At 45.3% G+C, this 20,075-nt stretch overlaps 1 protein-coding gene across 4 annotated transcripts in view; it reads left to right on the top strand.

Annotated features, from left to right (window-relative positions):
- Positions 1-20,075, top strand: part of ACAN (aggrecan) — a 78,004-nt gene that overhangs the window by 21,690 nt on the left and 36,239 nt on the right. For all 4 annotated transcript variants that reach the window (XM_026648339.1, XM_029910720.1, XM_026648340.1 and 1 more), the window contains 2 exons: positions 18,220-18,296; positions 18,782-19,165. In XM_026648339.1, coding sequence (XP_026504124.1) covers positions 18,227-18,296; positions 18,782-19,165 — 454 coding nt within the window. In that variant the 5' untranslated portion in view covers positions 18,220-18,226. The remainder of the gene's footprint in view (positions 1-18,219; positions 18,297-18,781; positions 19,166-20,075) is intronic.

Genomic DNA, 20,075 nt, shown 5'->3' with positions numbered 1-20,075 from the left:
TTGGGAATAAAATGTGCTTAAAAAGTTTTTTAAAAAGGAAAATTGGATCTGTTTCCAGCTCTTTCAAATTTCAAACATTTTCATTAACCTAATAGTTCATCTCTAATGAAAAGTACTAATCATTCTTATTAGAATATAAAATAATTAATCTATATCATTCAGGTGTATGAGGTAGCTGATTCACTGCCTGCTGAGGACTCTCGTCCTTTAGTGGTTCATTTTCCAAGCACAGAGTCCATTTTACGCCTCTGGGTTTGTGGCTGTAGCTTCAGCATGTGCAGTGGTTTGAGAAATTTGTGCTGGGGACAATGGAGCTGGCTACGTCTTCACTACGGGGGGGGTCGACTTAAGATACGCACATTCAGCTACGTGAATAGCGTAGCGGAATTCGACGTATCCGAGCCGACTTACCCCGCTGTGAGGACGGCGGCAAATCGACTTCCGCGGCTCCCCCGTCGATGGTGCTTACTCCTACCTGCACTGGTGGAGTACAAGCGTCGATTCGGGGATCAATTGTTGCGTCCTGACGAGACACGATAATTCGATCCCCGAGAGATCGATTTCTACCCGCCGATTCAGGCGGGTAGTGAAGACATAGCCAGAGAGAGAAGGCTGGGTTGGCTTTCTTACACTGCTTATGTCTTACACTGAGTGAACTGACTGCATTGGTTTGTGGCATAAGAAGGAGAACCTGTCTGGGTCTGAGCTTGTGAAGGAAACTCAGGTCTGGTCTTCACTACGGAGTTAGGTCGACGCAAGGCAGCTTATGTCAATCTAACTATGGAAATGTCTCCACTTAAATTTCACTCCTGCTGACGTTCATTGCCCTGCTTCGCTGACTTAGTCGCTCCACCTCCACGAGCGACGTAGAGTGAAGGTCGCTGTAGCTAGGTCAATGCAGCATCAGTGTAGACATTGTGTTGCTTATATCAACTGTTACTGGCTTTCAGGAGCTGTCCCACAATGCCCCACATTGACAATACAATCGCTCCTGGTGAGGACATGCACTGCTGATATAAAGAGCAAAGTGTAGACATGCACAAGCAATGCATTTACTGCAGTGGCTGTATGCAGACGTAAGTTAGGTTGACTTAATTTTGTACAGTAGACGTGGCCTCAGTGATACTGAGACGGGTGCAAGATCTCTACCCAGGCTCCCATCCTACAGATAGGGATGCTCCCACACGGGAAAAAAGGGAGAGATTCTATTCCCTAGAGTTGTTAGACTTTGTATCATAAAGTCCTGGGCAAACCACAGTAATATGGACTAAAATGGCCATTTTCCTAACAGCTTTTTTATATTTAGGCCCATGCACTTCGGTGTCCACCAGACTTGCACATGTTTGTGCATGCAAACTGGGCAGGGACAAACGAAGATCTGGGTCTTTGTTTTTTCGGGTTTTCTTCTCAGAGTGTAGGAAGGGGAAGGAGGGCATCTCGATGTGATTTATCCACACCCACAGAAATATATAGGGCCAGACTTGGCACAGGAGAGTGTCAAGGGGCCAGTTACGGTTTCCTGATGCTAAGTACCAGGCCTGACTCTGATAGACTTAGAGTGGCTGTCAGGCTGCTCTATGGTACACGACTGGTATAGGGTCCTTAGATGGATTCTACGCCAGTGGAGGATCGATGCCACGGTGTTTCCTTTGCTGCCTCCCCTCTCGGCCCCTGACATGACCTTTGCTGCCTCCCCTCTCAGCCCTCCTGACCATTTGCGGCCAAGTACCAGACCCTTTTGTTGCATGACAAGTGCAGAGGGGACAGAGCTGATTAGCAAATCTGGCCAGTTTTGCTTCCCAGGGAAAATTTCACTTTCTATTTACTAGTAAATTGGAAACTAGAAACTGCTCTTTTTTAGTAACAGGAGTGATTTAAAAAATAAATCGCCCACGTTTAGTGCATGGGCTGCAATTTCTAACAGAAAAGCGCAGTTTAGGTGGAATTTGATTGTTGTTCTGGGAGGCAGCCTATTTCAGAATATCACTTATTTTATATGGGTTAAACTCCCCTAAGGCCTGTGCACCATTTAAGTTCCCCTTAAGCCCTCAAAACCGGATTTAAGTAGGGCTTAAATGGTGCATAGGCCCTTGGCCAATCCTCTGCATTGGGATGAATTTCACTCTCTATGTATAGATCTTTAAGGCAGCTATTAGGTGAGCAAACGTAACAGGCTGAATTTGCTGTGGCTGAATGCATTAATTCCAGCAATGCCACAGAAATGGCATTCAGGGGTGGAACAGGTAAAATCCAAGATGATTCTGCCCACAACTCTGACCTGACCTGGTTGTAGCAAGACCCAGTTCGATGCACCTCTGATTAGGCAATTCTCTTTGTGAGAGGCTTTGTACCCAGTGTTTTAAAGCATTCTCATCTATATCTGTATAGGTATAAATATATAACAAGTGGTGGGAGAGGAAGATTGTTATCTAATGCATTAAATTGAAGAGAAGGAGGACGAGAGCCATGGAAGCTGGAGAGGGGAAAGTTAATCGTCCTAGACAGAGAGCAGTGATGTGAACTGGGATTAGGCAGGGGTGACAGAGAGGAATGGGTGGATTTTACAAATATAGAAAGAGAAGAGACAAGAGTGGATGACAGCCTGGATGTGAGGAAGGGAGGAGTCAAAAATCTATGAGGAAAGGTTAAAAATACTGGCCATGTTTAGTCCTGAGAAAAGAAGACTGTAGAGGGACCTGATAACAGTTTTCAACTGTGGTTAAGGGCTGCTACAATGAGAAGGAGATCAATTGTTGTCCATGTGCCTTGAAGGTAGGACAAAAAGTAATTGGCTTAATCTGCAGCAAGGGAAATTGAGGTTAGATATTAGGAAAAACTTTTAGACCAGGCCTAACTATAAGGATCGTTAAGCCCTAGAACAGGCTTCCAAGGGAGGTTGTGGACTCCCCATCATTGGAGAACAGGTTAGACAAACACCTGTCCGGGTTGGACTGTGTATATTTAGTTCTGTCGCAGTGCCAGTGCCTCTCGAGGTCCTTGCCAGCCCTACATTTCTATGATTCCGTAACCCCAGGGCTGCAAACTTGAGTGACAGGAAGAATAGCAGAATTGTCAACAGTGACGGTGAAAGCAGGGTGGGGAGAGAGATGGAAGATCCAGAGAACAGATGTGTTCAGGTTCATCTCTATTTAGTTAAGCAGGAGAGACTGGAAGAGATGCAAGCTTGGATGCGGGTGGCAAAGAGCAGGGAAGCTGTGCAGGCCAAATAGATACAGTTCAAGTAATTTAAAAGCTCCATTGGCAAAGCCTACAGAGTTTGCACAATGAACAAGCTACATAGTGATGGATTTTTCCTATTTTCCCCCTTTTTTCATTAAAAAAAATCCAAGGAAATGAAAACAAACAAACAAACACGGGATTAACACAATTTGCAGAATGAGAAATCAGGGTGCTCAAATACCAGCCAGGCCCCAGAGTTCAGTTTCTCCCTGACATGCTAATTCAGACGTGTTGCACATATGCAGTGTTGTCTTCCTGGGCACAAAGCCCAGTCTTCATCCCTCCCTCGTGCACACTTTCCTCCTTTCTCCTCAATGCTCCCTTCTCTCAGTGAGCTCCCATTTCTAATCTCCACTTGGATGCGATCTACAGTAGTCTGATTACGAATCAGTGTGTTAGACCCATTTGATTTAGTCTGTAAGCAATTTGGGGCAGGTACCTCGTTCTCCTACAAGTTTGTAAAACACTGTGCCCACCTGGGGTGCTAAATAATGATGATAGGTGAGGGTTGTTGTCTGTCACATCCACCTCACTAATGGTCTGAGCAATGAGTGGAATCATTGTGCATGTGACCACAGTTAAGACTTGAACCAGGACCTTTGAGGTCTGTAGGCAGCTAGTCTGCTAGACAATGTGGGTGAGGTAATATCTTTTATTGGACCAACTTCTGATGATGAGAGAGACAAGCTTTCGAGACATACAGAGCTCTTCTTCAGGTCTGGGAAAGGTACCCTGAGTGTCACAGCTACGTGCAATGGGGAAGAGAGAGTTTAGCATAAGTAGTTAGCACATATTGTAAAGGACCTTTCAAGGTGGAGTCGCCCGTTAACACCTCTGAAGTCATAGGACAAAAAGAGGGAGCTAGTGGATCACAGATTCTTGTAATAAACCATAAATCCAATGTCTCTGTTCAGTCCATGATTTTTAATGTCTAGCAAAGTTATGCATCTTTTCAAAGTGTTGTGCAGGTTTCCTTTGCGGATGAGGACTGATAGGTCAGATGTAGAGTGATCACTTTGTGAAAAGTGTTCACCCACAGCTGATGTGGTGTTTTCGTCTTTTATCATTTTCCTGTGTGAGTTCATTGGAGACCGTAGTGATTGTCTGGTTTCACCCGCATAGTTGTTATTGGGGCATTTAGTGCACTGGATGAGGTACATCACATGTTGTGATAGGCATGTGTAGGATCCATGGATCTTAAAAGGTGTGTTGTGGGGGGTATTGATCATTGTAGCAATGGAGCTATGTCTGCAGGTTTTGCATCTGTTGTTCTGGCAGGGTCTGGTGCCGCTTTGAGTTGGTGTGACATGGTCTGTGGGGAGCTTGCTTCTGATGATGAGCTTGGAGAGGTTGGGGGGTTGTTTGAAGGCCAGAAGAGGAGGGTCAGGAAACAATTCTTTCAGGGTGGGGTCCCCATTGAGTTTGGATTGTAGTTGTATGATGATACTCTGTATGGATTCCAGTGTGGGGTGGTAGGTGACAGCTACGGCATGCGGTCAGAGTGGGTTTTATTTCTGTATTGAAGCAGGTTCTCTTGGGGTATTTGTGTGGCCCATTCCATGATGCGATGTACCTCTCTGGTGGAGTGTCCTTGTTTGGTGAAGGCCGTTCTGAGTTTGTTCAGGTGTGTATCCCGGACATTCTCCTTGGAGCATATTCTCTGTGGTATCTGAGTTTCTGGCTGTAGATAACAGATTTCTTGGTGTGTTTGAGGTGGTGTGGTGATCCGTGGGTTTCTGGTATATGGTTGTCCATAGGGTTCCATTGTTGACGCTGATTGTGTGTCCAGGAAGCTGATGCTAGTGTGGGAGTGTTAAAGTTTAATGGACGGGTGCTGCAGGCAAGCTGAACGTAAGCCGTCACTGGGGGAGGGCAGGAGGTGTGCTGAGCTGTTCTCAGATAGGAATCATTCCCCCTGAGCAAGGCATAGAAGTCATGCTGAGCTGGTAGATTACATGCTGCTGTATGATGTTTTAATGGAAGATACACTAAGAACAAAATTCAAGAGCAAATGAGCAGGTGCCAAGTTCCTGGCCATGCCTGCTAATGACACTAGATGTCAGTAATGATTTAGGGCCAACTTCACACAGAATGAAGGGAACATGATCTGCCCCATGTCTCTGTAGTTCCATGGGGAGTGCACTGCACATGTGAGCACTATGGTGGAAGCAGGTGTTATGTACCAGGCAGGAGACTAGGATATTTGGAGACTGTTTGCAAGATTCTCGCTTAACATTAGTTCACTTATGTTAGGTACACAGTGAAACCAGTACAAGAGATCAGTCCTATTAAGCAACCTCCTGTTTTCAGAGTCTGCCCCCAAAGTATCCCCATGTGCACAGAGTGCAGTCCTAGAACACCTCTGTTAGCGGACCCAGCACTGTTAAACAGCCACTCTTTGTTGGTTTCTTTAGTGGTAGTTTATCACACTGTATCCAGCCATCCCTTTATCTCTCTCACTAGCCACACTACAACTAAAGCATCACATTTAGAGCTACAGTTCAGCAGATACATGGGTCAGTTAATTAGTGTTTAAAACACTATTTCCCACTGTTCATTTATTTATCGAGCCATGCTTCTCCAGGGAATATGTTTCCCTGGTGTAGACTCTGCCATTGCCTGATGGTTTGGAACAGCAGGTTGTTCCTAGGAGATTGGCCCTTTGGAGGGGAATACATTGATTTCTCTATATGAAGATTTTTCTGGAATGTTAGAAGTATGTGATGAGATTCTTTAGCAGACTGTGTCTAGTAATAAGCAAAGGAGTTTACATAAGAAAAAAGCCAGCAAAACCTTCGTTGAGAGTTCTAACAAAACCAGAACTTTTTTTAGGGTTTCATAAAAGCCAGTTATATCAGAAACAATTTCCCTCCCCAAAATACCACAGCAAAGATGGTTCTCCTGCTACTTGGAAATCTTGTGGCAGAACCTATTATGGTGGCATTTCTAGCTTGGTTTACAGACCCGAAAGATTCAAAAAAGCATCCAAACTTCTAGGTGAGAAATCAAATTTCTCAGCAGTTTTTTGAACACACTGTTTATCCTCAGTCCGTATCACGGTGCCTCATCAGAGTCATAGTTTGGACATTTTATGCCCCTGTTCTGGACTGTATCTCCCGTGAACACAAACTTCCATTCAGCTGCAATCGTCTTTCTACTTCATAGGGCTGAGCTAAATTCCCAAAGGAGTTCAAAGGCTGTGTAGGTGGTTTTTTCAACTGCTTATTCCACTGTACAGGTCACCTAGAGCAGTTGAAAATCAGAATTTTCACCCTGTGGGAAATTCCAGTATTTCAAAATTTGTTTTGGTCCTTGTACAGGATCAGGGCCTATCCTATAGCCCTCTCCTCCTGTTTGGGTTCGAGTTTGCACTTGCTGAGCCAGTTTCCTCTCTGGCGAAGTCTGTCTGGAGCCCTCTCACAGAATCCAGGGAAGCAGTTTCCAGCAGAGTTAGTTGTTTTGTGTTTTATTTCAAGCCTTCTTAACAAAACAAGATCAAAGCTTCACAGACTCTTCCCTCAAAAGTCTGTGCAGGCCAAGTGGTCCCTTCCCCAAAGGTGTCCCTCACACCCATAAGTTCATCAGTCCAAGATTCCTGGCTCTCACCTCAGAACATCAGCAACAACAGGACTTCATACAGTCACCCATCTGTGTATTTGGTTCTTGGAGCAGTTTCTCTCTGCAGTTGCTCCAGCCACAGTCCATCTGGCGCACAGCCATTAGCCCCTCGGCTTTCTGGCAGGTATTGCAGTCCCTCCCCTCCATTTCCTGCCGCCTTCTTTTATGAGGATCAGCCAATTAAGTTGCAGGTCTTTTTCCCAGGTGCAGCGGGAGGAGCTAATCAGCCAGCCAGCCAGCTGCAAGCCTCTGACCCAAGAGCAGTGGTGTCCCCTTATACCTTCAGAAGTCCTGAATTAAGATAGAAAGCTGAAACGTTAAAACTTTTCATGGAATAGAAAATTTCAATGCAGAAATATCAAAATGCTTCATTTTGGGTCAGTTCAGCATTCATCTGTGTCCCTCTGCATTATCACGGCGCCTCATCGGAATGATAGTTTGGACATCTTATGTCCCTGTTCTGGAGTGTATCTCCTCTGATGCGTGTGTTAGTTCAACACAAGAAGAGATTGTCGTGCAGCATGGGAGATATAGTCCATCAGGAAACCTGGCCCATATCGGATAATGGAGGTATGAGGAGTTCCAGCAGCTCAGATGGAGTTGACCAGACCCAAAACAAAAAAATTCATTTTGATTTTCCCAACAGAAAATCAAAAATTTTAGACAACATCAAGAAATGACATTTTCTATTGAAAAAACTTTTCAACCGAAAATCCCCAACCAGTTCTAGTCTGAAGTCATGGATCTGCGAGCCAGAGTATGTTGGTTTTATTTCAGAGAAAGGAGAATTTTGTGGTATAAGTGACTGCTATCCATCCTGGCTCTAGAGAGAGACTGGGTGGCTCATGGTTAGTTGAGTGGACTGGGAATATGGACTCCTCAGTGATATTCCCATTTTTGTCACTGCCTTGCTGTACAAGTCAGTTCTCTGCTCCATGTCTTAGTCTCCCCAGGAATACAATGAAGATGGTGATCCTTGCCATTACATACTTCATGGTGGTGTTGTGAGGCTTAGGGCTGGTCTACCCTACAGAGGGGGATCAATCTAAGTTACGCAACTTCAGCTACGTGAATAATATAGCTAAAGTCGACTTACTTAGATCTACTTACTGTGGTGTCTTCACTGCAGTGTGTTGACGGGAGACGCTCTCCTGTCGATTCCCGTTGCGCTTCTCGTTGAGGTGGAGTACCGGAGTTGACGCTAGAGTGATCGGTGGTCGATTTATCGCATCTATACTTGAAACAATAAATGGACCCCTGCTGGAGTGATTGCTGCCCGTCAATCCAGCCAGTAGTGTAGAAGCCCTCAGTTAACTAGCTTTTGTGAAGAGTTTTGTAATCCTCTGATGGCACATGCTAGAGAAGAGCAAAGTACAATTACATTTGCTTGTATTTGGTACCCATGGATGTCCTAGGCTTTGATGGATAAACTAACATGTAGAGAGGGCTAGGAGCCAGATAACTGGAGGCCTTTGCCCCAGCCCAACCATTTGCCAATAAGAATTAGATATATGAAGAACACGCTCTCTCTTCAGTTTACAGGGAGAATGATATCCTAATCCTGTGTAATAGCTGGTGGAACAGATAACAGACATTCCCATCATAGGCACACAGGCAGCACAAGGAATTTGAGACCTGGAACCCATGCCAAGAATTGAGCACCTCCTGGGGAAAATGAATAGTGAATGAGAGTTTTCCTTTATTTAACCCCTAAATGTTGTAGATGTGTTGTGGGACTCGGCAGGGAAGCCAGGGAGATAGGATTTCCTAAGCATTCATTTAGCTGACTGTCTAAGAAATGTGCATATACAACACAAGTAGAAACAGACATGGGTGATCCTTCTTTCCTGAATCACTGAGCAAGATTTTGAGATAATGACTTGGTCTCCATACATGACCTGCACTGGAAACCGCGGCACCTCAAGAGTAATTCAGTGCTAATGTTGTATCAAGTGTGAAGAATGCAACTTGTTTCCCACTCATTCCCAGATATATTACACCTTGTTCTTGAATGCTTGAATGGTGGAAAAGTTGATGGTGTCCGTTGCAGGTGGCAGGACGTTCTGCTCTCTGCTACTAGTTTCACTAGTGATTTGTTGGAAAATTAATGTTAGTGGTTGAGTGGGAGATGTGACTGTGCTGTTGGGGGCCAGAAGGACAGTATGTCTAGCCTAATTCTGCTCTCACTCACACCACTGTGACGCTGGAGTAACTCTGTTAATGTCAATGGGGTTACATTGGTGTGAGACTGGCGTAAATGAGAGGAGAAGAAGGTGGCCCATTGTGTCGTATGTACGGTCCATAGTAGTTTATATGGTGTTATGCATGCAAAAGGAAATCTGCTCCATGCAAATTGTCAGGGTGTGAATCTCCACTCCCTGAAACTTAGCAGTATTAGTTGTTCAGGTTGTTACTGAAATCTCATCCTAGCATCTCGCTCCTCAGAAAATGGGAGCTTGTCCGCCTGGTAAATGGAATGTGAAATAACTGTATCAGTTGTCCTTGACACTTAGTTAGTTTGGCGTAAGTCTGTGTGTGGATACGCTTATTTTGGTATAAGATTGCCTTTGTGTTGATTTAATTAAGCTGGTAGTTATAGTTATGTTATATGGAAACAGGGCTCTTATATTGAAATAAGAGTGTGCATACGGGGACTTAAACTGAAATAACCCAGAGCTGATTAGTTAGAGCTGATTAGTTATTTCGGTTCCATTTATTGTATAGACAGATGAAAAGAGAAGGGCTAAGCCATGTGTTCTTGAGGTGCACAACATTCCTGCCAGTCAGGAGGGAGGGGCCAAGTCCTGCCAGTCCACCGAGCTGTGTATAAGAGAGCCAATGACCACAACAGCAAGGGGTACTCCAGGACAGGAGTGAGATAAGTTGGCTGAGATGTATGACGAAATCTGCTGCTTTCCTGAGTCCTAAGCAACCCCTCCTTTTCTTGCTACCCTCGCTCTAATAAAGTCTCTTTCTGTGCCTCCAACTCGCTGTCTGATGCAGGAAGCTGATGTGGGGAATGTCAGCCCCCGTCAAGCTGTGGGCAACACACCGCAGTGACACAATATCACAGTAACCACTGCCACGTTTCATTCTTGGTTCAAAAAAGACTTTCTTGTCCCAGGAATCACGTCAAAAACGGCCTTGGCGGGAGCAACATCCGAGCAGCCCACTGCATAAAAGGCTTAGTCTCAGAATGGTTTGGACGCCAGACAGAATGGAATAGTTTTCCTATTTTCTTTACAGCTGAGAAAACACAAAAAGTCACAGGAGCATATTTATTACTATACTTCTATTCCAAAACTTGCCTTATTTAAAAAAAAAAGAAATAAAATTGTTTCTCCCCTCCCCCCCACCTTTTTTTTTTATTCCTCCCCTCCCATTTCCTGGAGCAGGGTGGGGTTTGAACAGAAAAGCTCTCAGTCCTGGACAAGAGCTTGTAGCATGTGGAGACAATGGGGAATTTGTTTGTGGAAGTGATGAGGGAGCACTCCGTATTCTCACTGAAACAAAAAGCCACTGACAGTTATGAAGACTGAAGGAATCTGGGACACCCCATAGATATGTACATGAGGGATCAAAGACCTGACATCCTCCTCTGTCAAGAGGAGGTACGTTTTCTTAATTCTCCTTAAACCTTCATCCAAAGTTTTGCCATCATCATTAAGTCTTGAAAGTAGCTGAACTGTGAGAGTTAGTTGAAATAAACAAGATTGGATGGAGGCGGTTGGTGTTCCCTGGAGAAACTGAGGTACATTCCCTGGAGGGGAAAAAAGGGAGACTAAATCTTTGATTTAAGAGAATGTAAGGCTAAAGTATCGCTGGTTTGGTCTCTTATTAGATGCCTCTTTATATCCAAATTTTAAGAATCTCCTGGAAAATGCCATTATGCCAAAGGCACAAGCTCCTGCCCATGAATGCTGTTTCAGTACCAGTTTGAAACCCTACTAAGATTTCTCAAAAGTTTTCCATATCTTTTAAAAAGAACAGGAGTACTTGTGGCACCTTAGAGACTAACAAATTTATTAGAGCATAAGCTTTCGTGGGCTACAATCCACTTCTTCGGATGCATATGAAAGCTTATGCTCTAATAAATTTGTTAGTCTCTAAGGTGCCACAAGTACTCCTGTTCTTTTTGCGGATACAGACTAACACAGCTGCTACTCTGAAACCATATCTTTTAATGTGCCTGGGTCAAAGTATGGAAGCTGTGTGGAGTATAATAGCGTCAGGTGAGTTTTGCTCCGATGTTTTACAATGAGATGACATTTGTATTGTCATGAAGATGGTGTGTTGCAATGCTGTAACATCAAGATGTGTAACTGTGTCCATTTTGTCCCAGATTTCAAAAGCTGCAAAGCTCTGAGTGGGTAACAGGCTCAGAAACAAGAAGGCGTGAATTGAATCCAAGAAAAGAGGGCATTAAGGGTGATTAAAGTAAACTTACTTACTGCAAGGGTGATTAATGTGGAATGGACAACCAAAAGCAGAAGGAGAAACTGCAGATGGGTATAGATTCAAAAGCAAGGTAGAAAAAGAATGGAAAATGCATTCCAAAAAGCAAATAAATTGGATAGATAGACTGAGCTCTAAATGGGCCATATCTGCCTGCCTTCCTGGGATGTTACTGTGTAAGCACTTTGTTGGATCTAGAACTTTCCTTGCCTCTAAAATGCAATTTTTACTCTCACAAGGTTTTCTAGTTCTGTGAAAATCTGGGGAAGGGGGTAGAAGGAGAGAGGGGTTTAAAAAATCCGAAATGCTCAGATTTTTCAAATATGCACTTTTACTTGCAGTCCCCTTGTGACTGTTTGCATACAATCCCTGGTACATGAGCAGAAACTAGAGGTTGCACACATGCATAAGTCCATCTTTGAAAAAATTGGGCTTAATATAAAATGGCAATAAGCCCAAGTTAAAGTGACAATGGTTCTCCAGGGCGGAAATATCCTGTGCTATCCAATCCTTCTCAGTTCTGGATGGTTTGGAAACTCCGGGTCTTTTTCTCAATTACCTCCAGACCTGGCTGAATTAGGAAGTGTGGTTACATAAATAAATCCAATGTAAAATGCTAACCAAGCCTCGTTCCAATCTCAGTTAATGCGTAGAAGAGGAAGAATGGCTGGAATTCTGGGTAACTGTTAAGTCTGAATGTTGTTCATCAAGACTGGTTGATGTGCTCCAAGACTCCATGTGGGTAGCAGTGATCCTGTATGACGCCTCCTATCTCCTCCTCGCCCTCTTTTCCACAAAAGCCAGAAGAAATTGTCTTGCAAACTCCATCTTCCCAGTTTCAATGGATCTGCAGTCTCGCTAAGCACAAACACAGCCTTTACAGCACTTTAAACACACCTTGGGGGCTGGAACTTGTTGTTTTCCCATAACACAAACTCTTCTGAGATGCTCAGTACGATCCTGACTCTCCATTTGTGGCACTGGCTGCCATCAGAAACAATTCTCACCCTATGCTGGTGCTTGGTAGATCCTGTCTTCTCAGTATAACCTATTCAGACACCCACCCCCCAAAGTACCCATTCTCAGAATCTCTCTGCCTGGGTGAGGTTTTCTACTGGAGGATAATGACACCCACAGGTAATTTGGGCTTGTCAAAAGGGACCTCTACTGACTAGTGTGAGTTAACAAACTAATTTTCTAGCAGTACAGATACTCAGGAGCATTCAAACTGAGGCGTTTATAGAACTTCTGTGTTGCATATTTTACTTCTTATGCATTCTATGGCAGGCAGCTTAATTATATCCCTAACCCTATGCTAAAATTCATCTTTGTAACACTAACCTTAACCATAATCCTAACTACTAACATTAACCCTGTCTATGACCATAAAAGTAACTGACCCTAACCACAACTTTAATTGTAACCCCCACATTAGCCCTAACCCTCAAATGATGTTTTATGTACTCAGAGAGGTTAAGAGCCCTGACAGACTGGGGCAGGGGGGAGCTTTGTAACAGTCTTTGGGCCCTGTAAAGAGGCTTCCAGTTTTCATTTAAAGCATTTCATTTTTGTTTTCAGTCTCTAGCCCTTTTCTTTGTGAAAAGCCTTGAAAATGCAACTGATGCAGGGGAGAACTGCCCCCCCCCATCCCAGCCAATGGGAATCCATTTTCTAACTGTGCACCCAACCTATGGCTAGACTCACTCCCCATCTGACCAATCACCACACAACCAGAGGCCACAGAATCACTTTCCTGCTACCACTGAGCTGCTGTTGGGGGCCAGCTAATGGAGCCTCATTGAGGTCCTGGGGAGGGGCCATTCCCTTCTCTCCTTAACCCCCTCCAGACTCCAGGCCTTTTGCACTTGGAACAGTCACACAATTAATGGCCACCAAGTTCCTTCCTTTCCTCGAAAGGCCATGATGTATCCCAGCCATAGTAACCACACACCACTCCGGGTTTGCTCAGTGTTGTCCTGGACTATACCTTCATACGCTGAGGTCTTTAGGCAAGGGCCTGTCGGTTACAGGAGCACTCTTTAAAACAGAGATGTTCACCCACTGTCGAGTGCCAGGCACGCTGACAACCCTACAGAAACAAAACGGAATCATAGAATAGTAGAATATAAAATCATCACTGCTAATGATGGCAAATTATCGAGGACATTCTAAGCAGCACAAAGCAGGGCTTTGTATGAGCTGCAGGATAAGATTTCCCTGCGGTAGTTAGAATAGTGAGAAATGGAGAACATGTTGCAAACATGACCGTGAGGAATAGGCACCTGATTGAATTTCGCACTGGCAGGGAGTCAGGTCTATGAAGCTGGCAGAATGCACTCCACACACTATTATTCTAATTTGTTTGAACTGCCACTGAGAGAAAGAATTCACTGTCTGTGGGATACTGCGGGGGAGGGGAGATGGAGGGAGGGTGTTTCTTTTTCCCGAATAAACCAAACTTGGAAATGTTCCTGTCTTCCCTGCTCTTACGGTATGACGAAATAGCCCCCGTGTGAAGGACCAGCACAAAGCAAAGTGTAGGGTGACCATACGCCCCGTTTTGGCTGGGACAGTCCCATTTTTAAGCTCTGTCCCGGCTGTCCTGACTTTTTTGACAAAAATGGGCATTTGTCCCATTTGCTCTTCCCCAACTGATCAGTTGGAAAGAGCCAAGGAACAAATGCCCAGTTTACCAAAAAAGTGGAGGAACATTGGGAGGAGGGTCAGCAGCATGAGGTGCTGGGCTGCGGGCTCAGGAGTCAGCCCCAGCTGGCATTGGGATCAGCCCAAGCCGCAGCTGCATGCGGCATGGATCTTGGGAGGAAGTCAGCCCCAGCACCAGCCGGTGTGGAGGTTGGGGGGAGGGGGCGTCAGCCCCAGCCATGGCCAGCACAGGGCTTGGGTGCTCATCCCCAGCTGCGGGTGGCATGGGGTGCAGCGCTCGGCGGTGGGGGGACTCAGCCCCCATCCCAGGCAGTGCTGAGCTGAGGGGTGGGGGTCAGCCATGGGTGGCACACAGCTCAGGCACTCAGCCGCTTGGAGCTTGTGGGGGGGGGGGGGTCAGCCCCAGATGCGGGTGGCACAAGGTGCAGAGCTGGGGAGACAGGGGGTCAGCCCCAGTACCAGGCAGTGCTGAGCTTGGGGGGGGGCAGTCAGTCATGGGTGGCACACAGCTCAGGCACTCAGCCCCTTGGAGCTTGTGGGGGGGGTCAGCCCCAGCTACAGGTGGCACAGAGCTCGGGGGGAGGGTCTGCCACAGACAGCACGGAGCTCAGGGGGGGTCAGCCATGGGCAGAACAGGGCTCAAATGCTCAGGCTCAGCTGCGGGCCGCACGGAGCTCAGAGCTGGAGGGGGTCAGCCCCAGCCGTGGGCGGTTTGCAGCTTGGGGGCAGGGGGTCAGCCCCTGCCCCGGATGGTAGGGGTGGCTCTGGTAAGTCCTGCAGGTGGGGCGGCAGGGTGGCTCAGGCTCAGGCGAGCCCTGTCCATCCCGTTTTTACTTTAGGAAATATGGTCACCCTAGCAAAGTGGGACTCCAGGGGTGCATAGGGCTTGTGCTGGCTTTCCATACAGGAGTGAATTTCACCCATTCAGAATAATCATACTCTGCAAATTCTAACCAGCGCTAGCATGAACCTGCTCTCCTGCTTCATATCTCACTGGCAATGAATCCTGACAGAAACAACTTTTTTGCTACAACTTTTGAGTGCTCGGTGACAATACCAGCCTATAATAGGTAAAAGCCCTGGAGGTGTTTTCAGACAGCCAGGGCCCATCATATTTGATTTCTCTGTTTCAGTGCTCTAAGATGCTTCAATTCCAGGTTTCTTCTGCAGAAAAACCCAGACAAAAGGATGCCTGTCTCTTTGCTAATCCAAGGCTATTTATTTTAAATCGTTTTTAGCATAATGCTGGCGCTGCTGAAAGGTACCAGATTTGCTGACTCTGGAGAAGTGACAGCTTGTCTTTAAAGCTAGAACAGGTACAACACAAGCTGGGACAGTACGAGTTTCCCAAATGCTGACCCCACCAATGTGCCTTCTGCCTTGGAGGCCTCCCCCACCACAACACCTGGGGATGATAGGAGAATTCCATCTCCATGGCCCATTCAATCCTTGGCCTCTCTATTGATTCTGTCATCAAGAGATCCAGTTAGTCCCCAAGGCTGCTTATTGTAATTTCAAATTTCACATGATGTGCTCACCTACGACATTAGAAACTGGACAGAGCCCCCTTCTCCCCGCTCCCAATTCATTTAACGTACAGTAGATCACCAGAGGGTAACAGCTGTATACAGCTACACTTCGAGTTGGAAGGTGTAATTTCCAGCTTGAGGAAACGTCACCCACACTAGCTCTGATCAAGTTAACACACTAAAAATAGAAGTACAGCCATAGCGAGGGGCTAGACACCTGAGTACAAGCCCGTCCGAGTCATTCGGATGGCTAGCCCCTCCCATCATTCGCTCTGCCTCAGCTACTCTCTATATCGAGTGCACTAACTTGATCGGAACTAGTGCAGGTATGTTTCCTGGAGCTAGAATTTACACCTCCAGCTCTCAGTGTGACATACCCTAAGTCACCAATGACCTGGGCCTTATTAAAACTAGTGACCTATTGGTGAAAGGCTCCCTATTACATAAACAATCTCCTGAGTCATGCTGTCTCCATTTGTTCTTTCTAACAAACCGGGAATACATTGCCGACATTTGGCTTGAGTTTTTTCCCAGTGCTGAAGTCCTTACCTAGAGACTAGAACTGAGTTTGTCTGCTTTTATGGCTTTGTGTCTAAAGTGGGACTCCAAGCCTCTCGGCGAACAAATAAATAAATAACAGCCAGCACTGATCTTAAAATGTAACAGTGATGGGTACGTAACTTTAGCAGCCAGCGAGAAACTGGCGTGTTTCCCCATGATACAAATTAATATCTTACTCCCTGTCTCTTGCTGGTTAACTTTCTACTCAGCCCCTGCATTGCTGTTTGACAAATACCATGGGGTACTGTGCAGACTGAGCAATGGAAGTCTCATTCTGTTCCTTTTTTTTTTTTTCCATATATTTATTTTACAGGGAGCTTTTGGTCATGGATGCTACAAGATAGTTAAAAAAATGTGTATGAAGTAATTATTCGTAAAAATGACTTTTTGTACTGCCTAGAGCCAGACATAATAAATAATACAAGAGGAAAGATTGAGACGTCTCATACATATTTCAGTCCTACCCTGCAGCACCCACTGCTGTTCCAGTCCTAGACACCCACATGACTCTGCTACTTCTCCTCAATGTTGTCTGGCAGCCCCTTCCTCACCCCACTCCCCATGCACATCAGTCCTGACCTCCAACAACCCAAGTATTCCAAATGTGGGCCCACACACATCTCTGCCAATGCACCTCAGCCCTGACCTGCAGCAGCCCCTGCAAGTTCAATATTTAGCCTCTCTTGAGTAGAGATTTCCAAAGGGTTTAATATTTGTTCATGTAGATAAAGTACCAGGTTGTGATTTATAAATACATTTTCTCTTTTGGCTTAAGCAGGATTTGAACCCAGTTCTTCAGAAGTGAAAGCCTAATGGCCTGACTTTATAAGATGTAATTTATATTTTCTCTTGTTCTGTGCCATGCTTTCAAGTGTGCTAGTTAATGAGCTTTACTACTGAGCCAATAGACATTTACGCAGTCTCTCATAATGTTCTCTGACTGCAGCCACACCAACACTAGCTGGGATCCCTCTTGCTCTCAGAAGACAAACAGCCAGTATTTGGATAGGTGACCGCCAAGGAAAACCTAAATGATTCAGTAGGTGGGGCTTTTCCTTTTGACTCGGTGCTGAATCAGTGCTGCAATGCATAGTTAGTGGGTGCTATGCCATCTTGTGAATGAAACATAAAACTGAGGTCCTGCCCACTAGTGGTTATTTAAAAACCCATGGCATTATACACAAGACTAAGGGCATTAACCTTGCTCTCCTGGCTAAATTCCAGTTTGGGTGATTCCATTCTGCCTCCCTTCATTCCTTCTGCCATTTCTGGATACAGGATAGTCCTCCACTGTCTGTCTGAAACTGTTCTGAACTGAAGACAGTTCAGACAAACTGTTCATGCCTCTGACGAAGTGGGTATTCACCCACGAAAGCTTATGCTCCAATACATCTGTTAGTCTTAAAGGTGCCACTGGACTCTCTGTTGCTTTTTACAGATCCAGACTAACACGGCTACCCCTCTGATACTTGTTCTGAAGTGGTGAGTTCCCCTGATTAATGGGATCCCTACATGATGTATATGTCATGTAGTCCTTACAGTGAAGTTGCTAAAGAGCTGTGGAATCCATTTGTATTTAAAGAAGTATAGACTGTAAAGTCAGGATTATTGGTTATGTTGTGACCTTTAGCCTTTTCACCCTGAAGGGGCCAGACTTCCGCTAGAATAGTTGTACAAATTACCTCCAAGCAGCTGGCCAAGGATTCCATGTTGGCTTAGTAGAGGAAGGATATTGGTAATGTGAAGAAGCTTCTATTTCGGGTGTTCCAGGCAACGGTGTAGGGTTAGGTAGAGAGGGCATCTGACCCAGTGGTCATTGCTGGAATAGATGTAAAACAAATGAGAAACTCCATGGCAAAATTGTCTTTCTGCCCAGAAGTGAAGATCACAAGAGAGAGTGTGAGAATACAATAATAATGCTACTGCACATAATGGACACCCTTGTTTGGAGCAAGATGCCTTGTCCCTCCCTCTATTAGACAAGGTGTTGCCCTGAAAACTCTCTTTTGTTGCTGGTTATATGTAAAAAAAACCCTGTCGGGGTGTGTTTAGGTACTGTAGGTTAATGGGCTTGTTCCCTCTTAAGAGTCCTCATTCCCTTATGATCATCCAGCAGTAATTAACCCCTGCCTCCCTATGTTGTTTGTTTCAGGTAAACTATGACCACTTTACTATTAGTGTTTGTGTGTTTGCGAGTCATCACTGCAGCCATCTCTGTGGAAGTTTCAGGTATGTACAGTCAGCAGGACCACTGTTCGGTGCAGTGGACCATACATGTAACAGGCCAACATGTCCCTCACACAGCAGACACAGGCAACTTAACAGGTCTACCTATGAGCTCACTAATTTCACCCATCATTGCCGAGGGCCTCCTCTCTGGGCTGCTGCAACACCATGACATGCTGCTGTTGCTGTGCTTGGTAGGGTGGGAGATACTCCCAGCTTGTAACCTAGTATCAAGGCCCCCAACCTACCTTCAGTGTAATAGCGTTATATTCCACCAGGGCTGTTACCAATGCTCAGGGGCTGCTTTAGGAACATCAGTTACTTCAAATTATATTGACTAGACTATACCCAAATATATATATTTCCTAATATTGTGGGTGCAGATTTACAAGCTAGATTGAGGCTACTTTGAAAATGTTGGTAGTTATGACTGATGTGTGTTATTGATTAATCCTCACTTTGTCTCTCTCCATATTGGGACTGGGCAGATCATGGTAACACACTGAGTGTGAGCATACCTGAACGGTCTCCCCTGCGTGTCATCCTGGGAAACTCTCTGACCATCCCCTGCTACTTCATCGACTCATTGGATCATGTCACCACAGCCCCCTATACTCCTCCTCTGACCCCAAGAATCAAATGGAGCAGACTCTCCAATGGGAAGGAAGTCGTCTTACTAGTGGCCACAGAGGGGCAAGTTCGAATCAACACTGAGTACAAGGAGGTGATCTCTCTGCCCAACTATCCTGCCATCCCCACCGATGCCACCTTGGAAATCAAAGCGCTGAGGTCCAACGACACTGGGATCTATCGTTGCGAGGTGATGCATGGTATTGAGGACAGCCAGGATACAATAGAGGTCATAGTGAAAGGTGAGGCCATTATGTCAATGTTTCCTCTTGGTGATAGTGTTGATGCTTACATTGGTTTGACTGGGGAGAAAGAGGAAGGAAGAAATCTGACCAGGTGCATTATGAATAGAAGTGGAGGCATTTTACCCTTTCCATGAGCATCTGGCATCACTCGCTGTCATAGACAGGATGCCAGACTTGACGGATCATTGGTCTGATCTTGTATGTGAGCAGGAGCCAAACAAGATAGACCATTGATTTATTCTAATGTGGGCAGGATCTGGAATGCCATATTAAACAGACCAACAGTGTCACCCAGTGTGGTAGAAGATGGCACCAGTCTGTTCTGATATGGGCAGGAGATGGAACGCTAGAGGAGATGGACGGGTGGTGTGATGTGGTGTAGCAGGAAACAGGATATTGGACCTATGAGACGTTTGGTCTCACCTAGTATGTTAGGAGATGGGATATTTTCCAGATGGCCCGTTGGCCTGTTTTGGTAGAGCCATTCTTACGGTCTTTCAAGAAACGTAAAAGTGGTTTAGTTAGCTCATATGTAGACAATATAACACACAATTAACTTTCCCACAGTTAACATTGTTACTCTCGTCAATACAGTTGTGAGTGAGAAGAAGAGGGGCCAAGAAAGAAAGCATGCAAGAGGTTTAACCCTTCTTATGCCAGGCCTGAGTATGCATACAGCCACCCACTCCTTTTAAAAGTCACTCTGTATGGAATAGTATGGCTTAACTACATTTGCAGTACATATAACTCTTCAAAGCACATTTGCTATAGTATAAAATATATGTATCATCAGGGCAAGGACCATGCCTTCCTGTGGGTTTGGACAATACCCGGTGCACTGGAGCCTTAATCCTGATTGGGGCCATTGGACATTACCACATTCAAGTCTATAATAAAATAGTACAAC

This window comes from Terrapene carolina, unplaced genomic scaffold (genome assembly GCF_002925995.2).
Source record: "Terrapene carolina triunguis isolate 2854851 unplaced genomic scaffold, T_m_triunguis-2.0 Scaffold67, whole genome shotgun sequence".
Taxonomy (NCBI): Eukaryota; Metazoa; Chordata; order Testudines; family Emydidae; genus Terrapene; species Terrapene triunguis.
The sequence above is the reverse complement of the archived record's forward strand: the minus strand, read 5'-3'. Positions and strand labels throughout refer to the sequence as shown.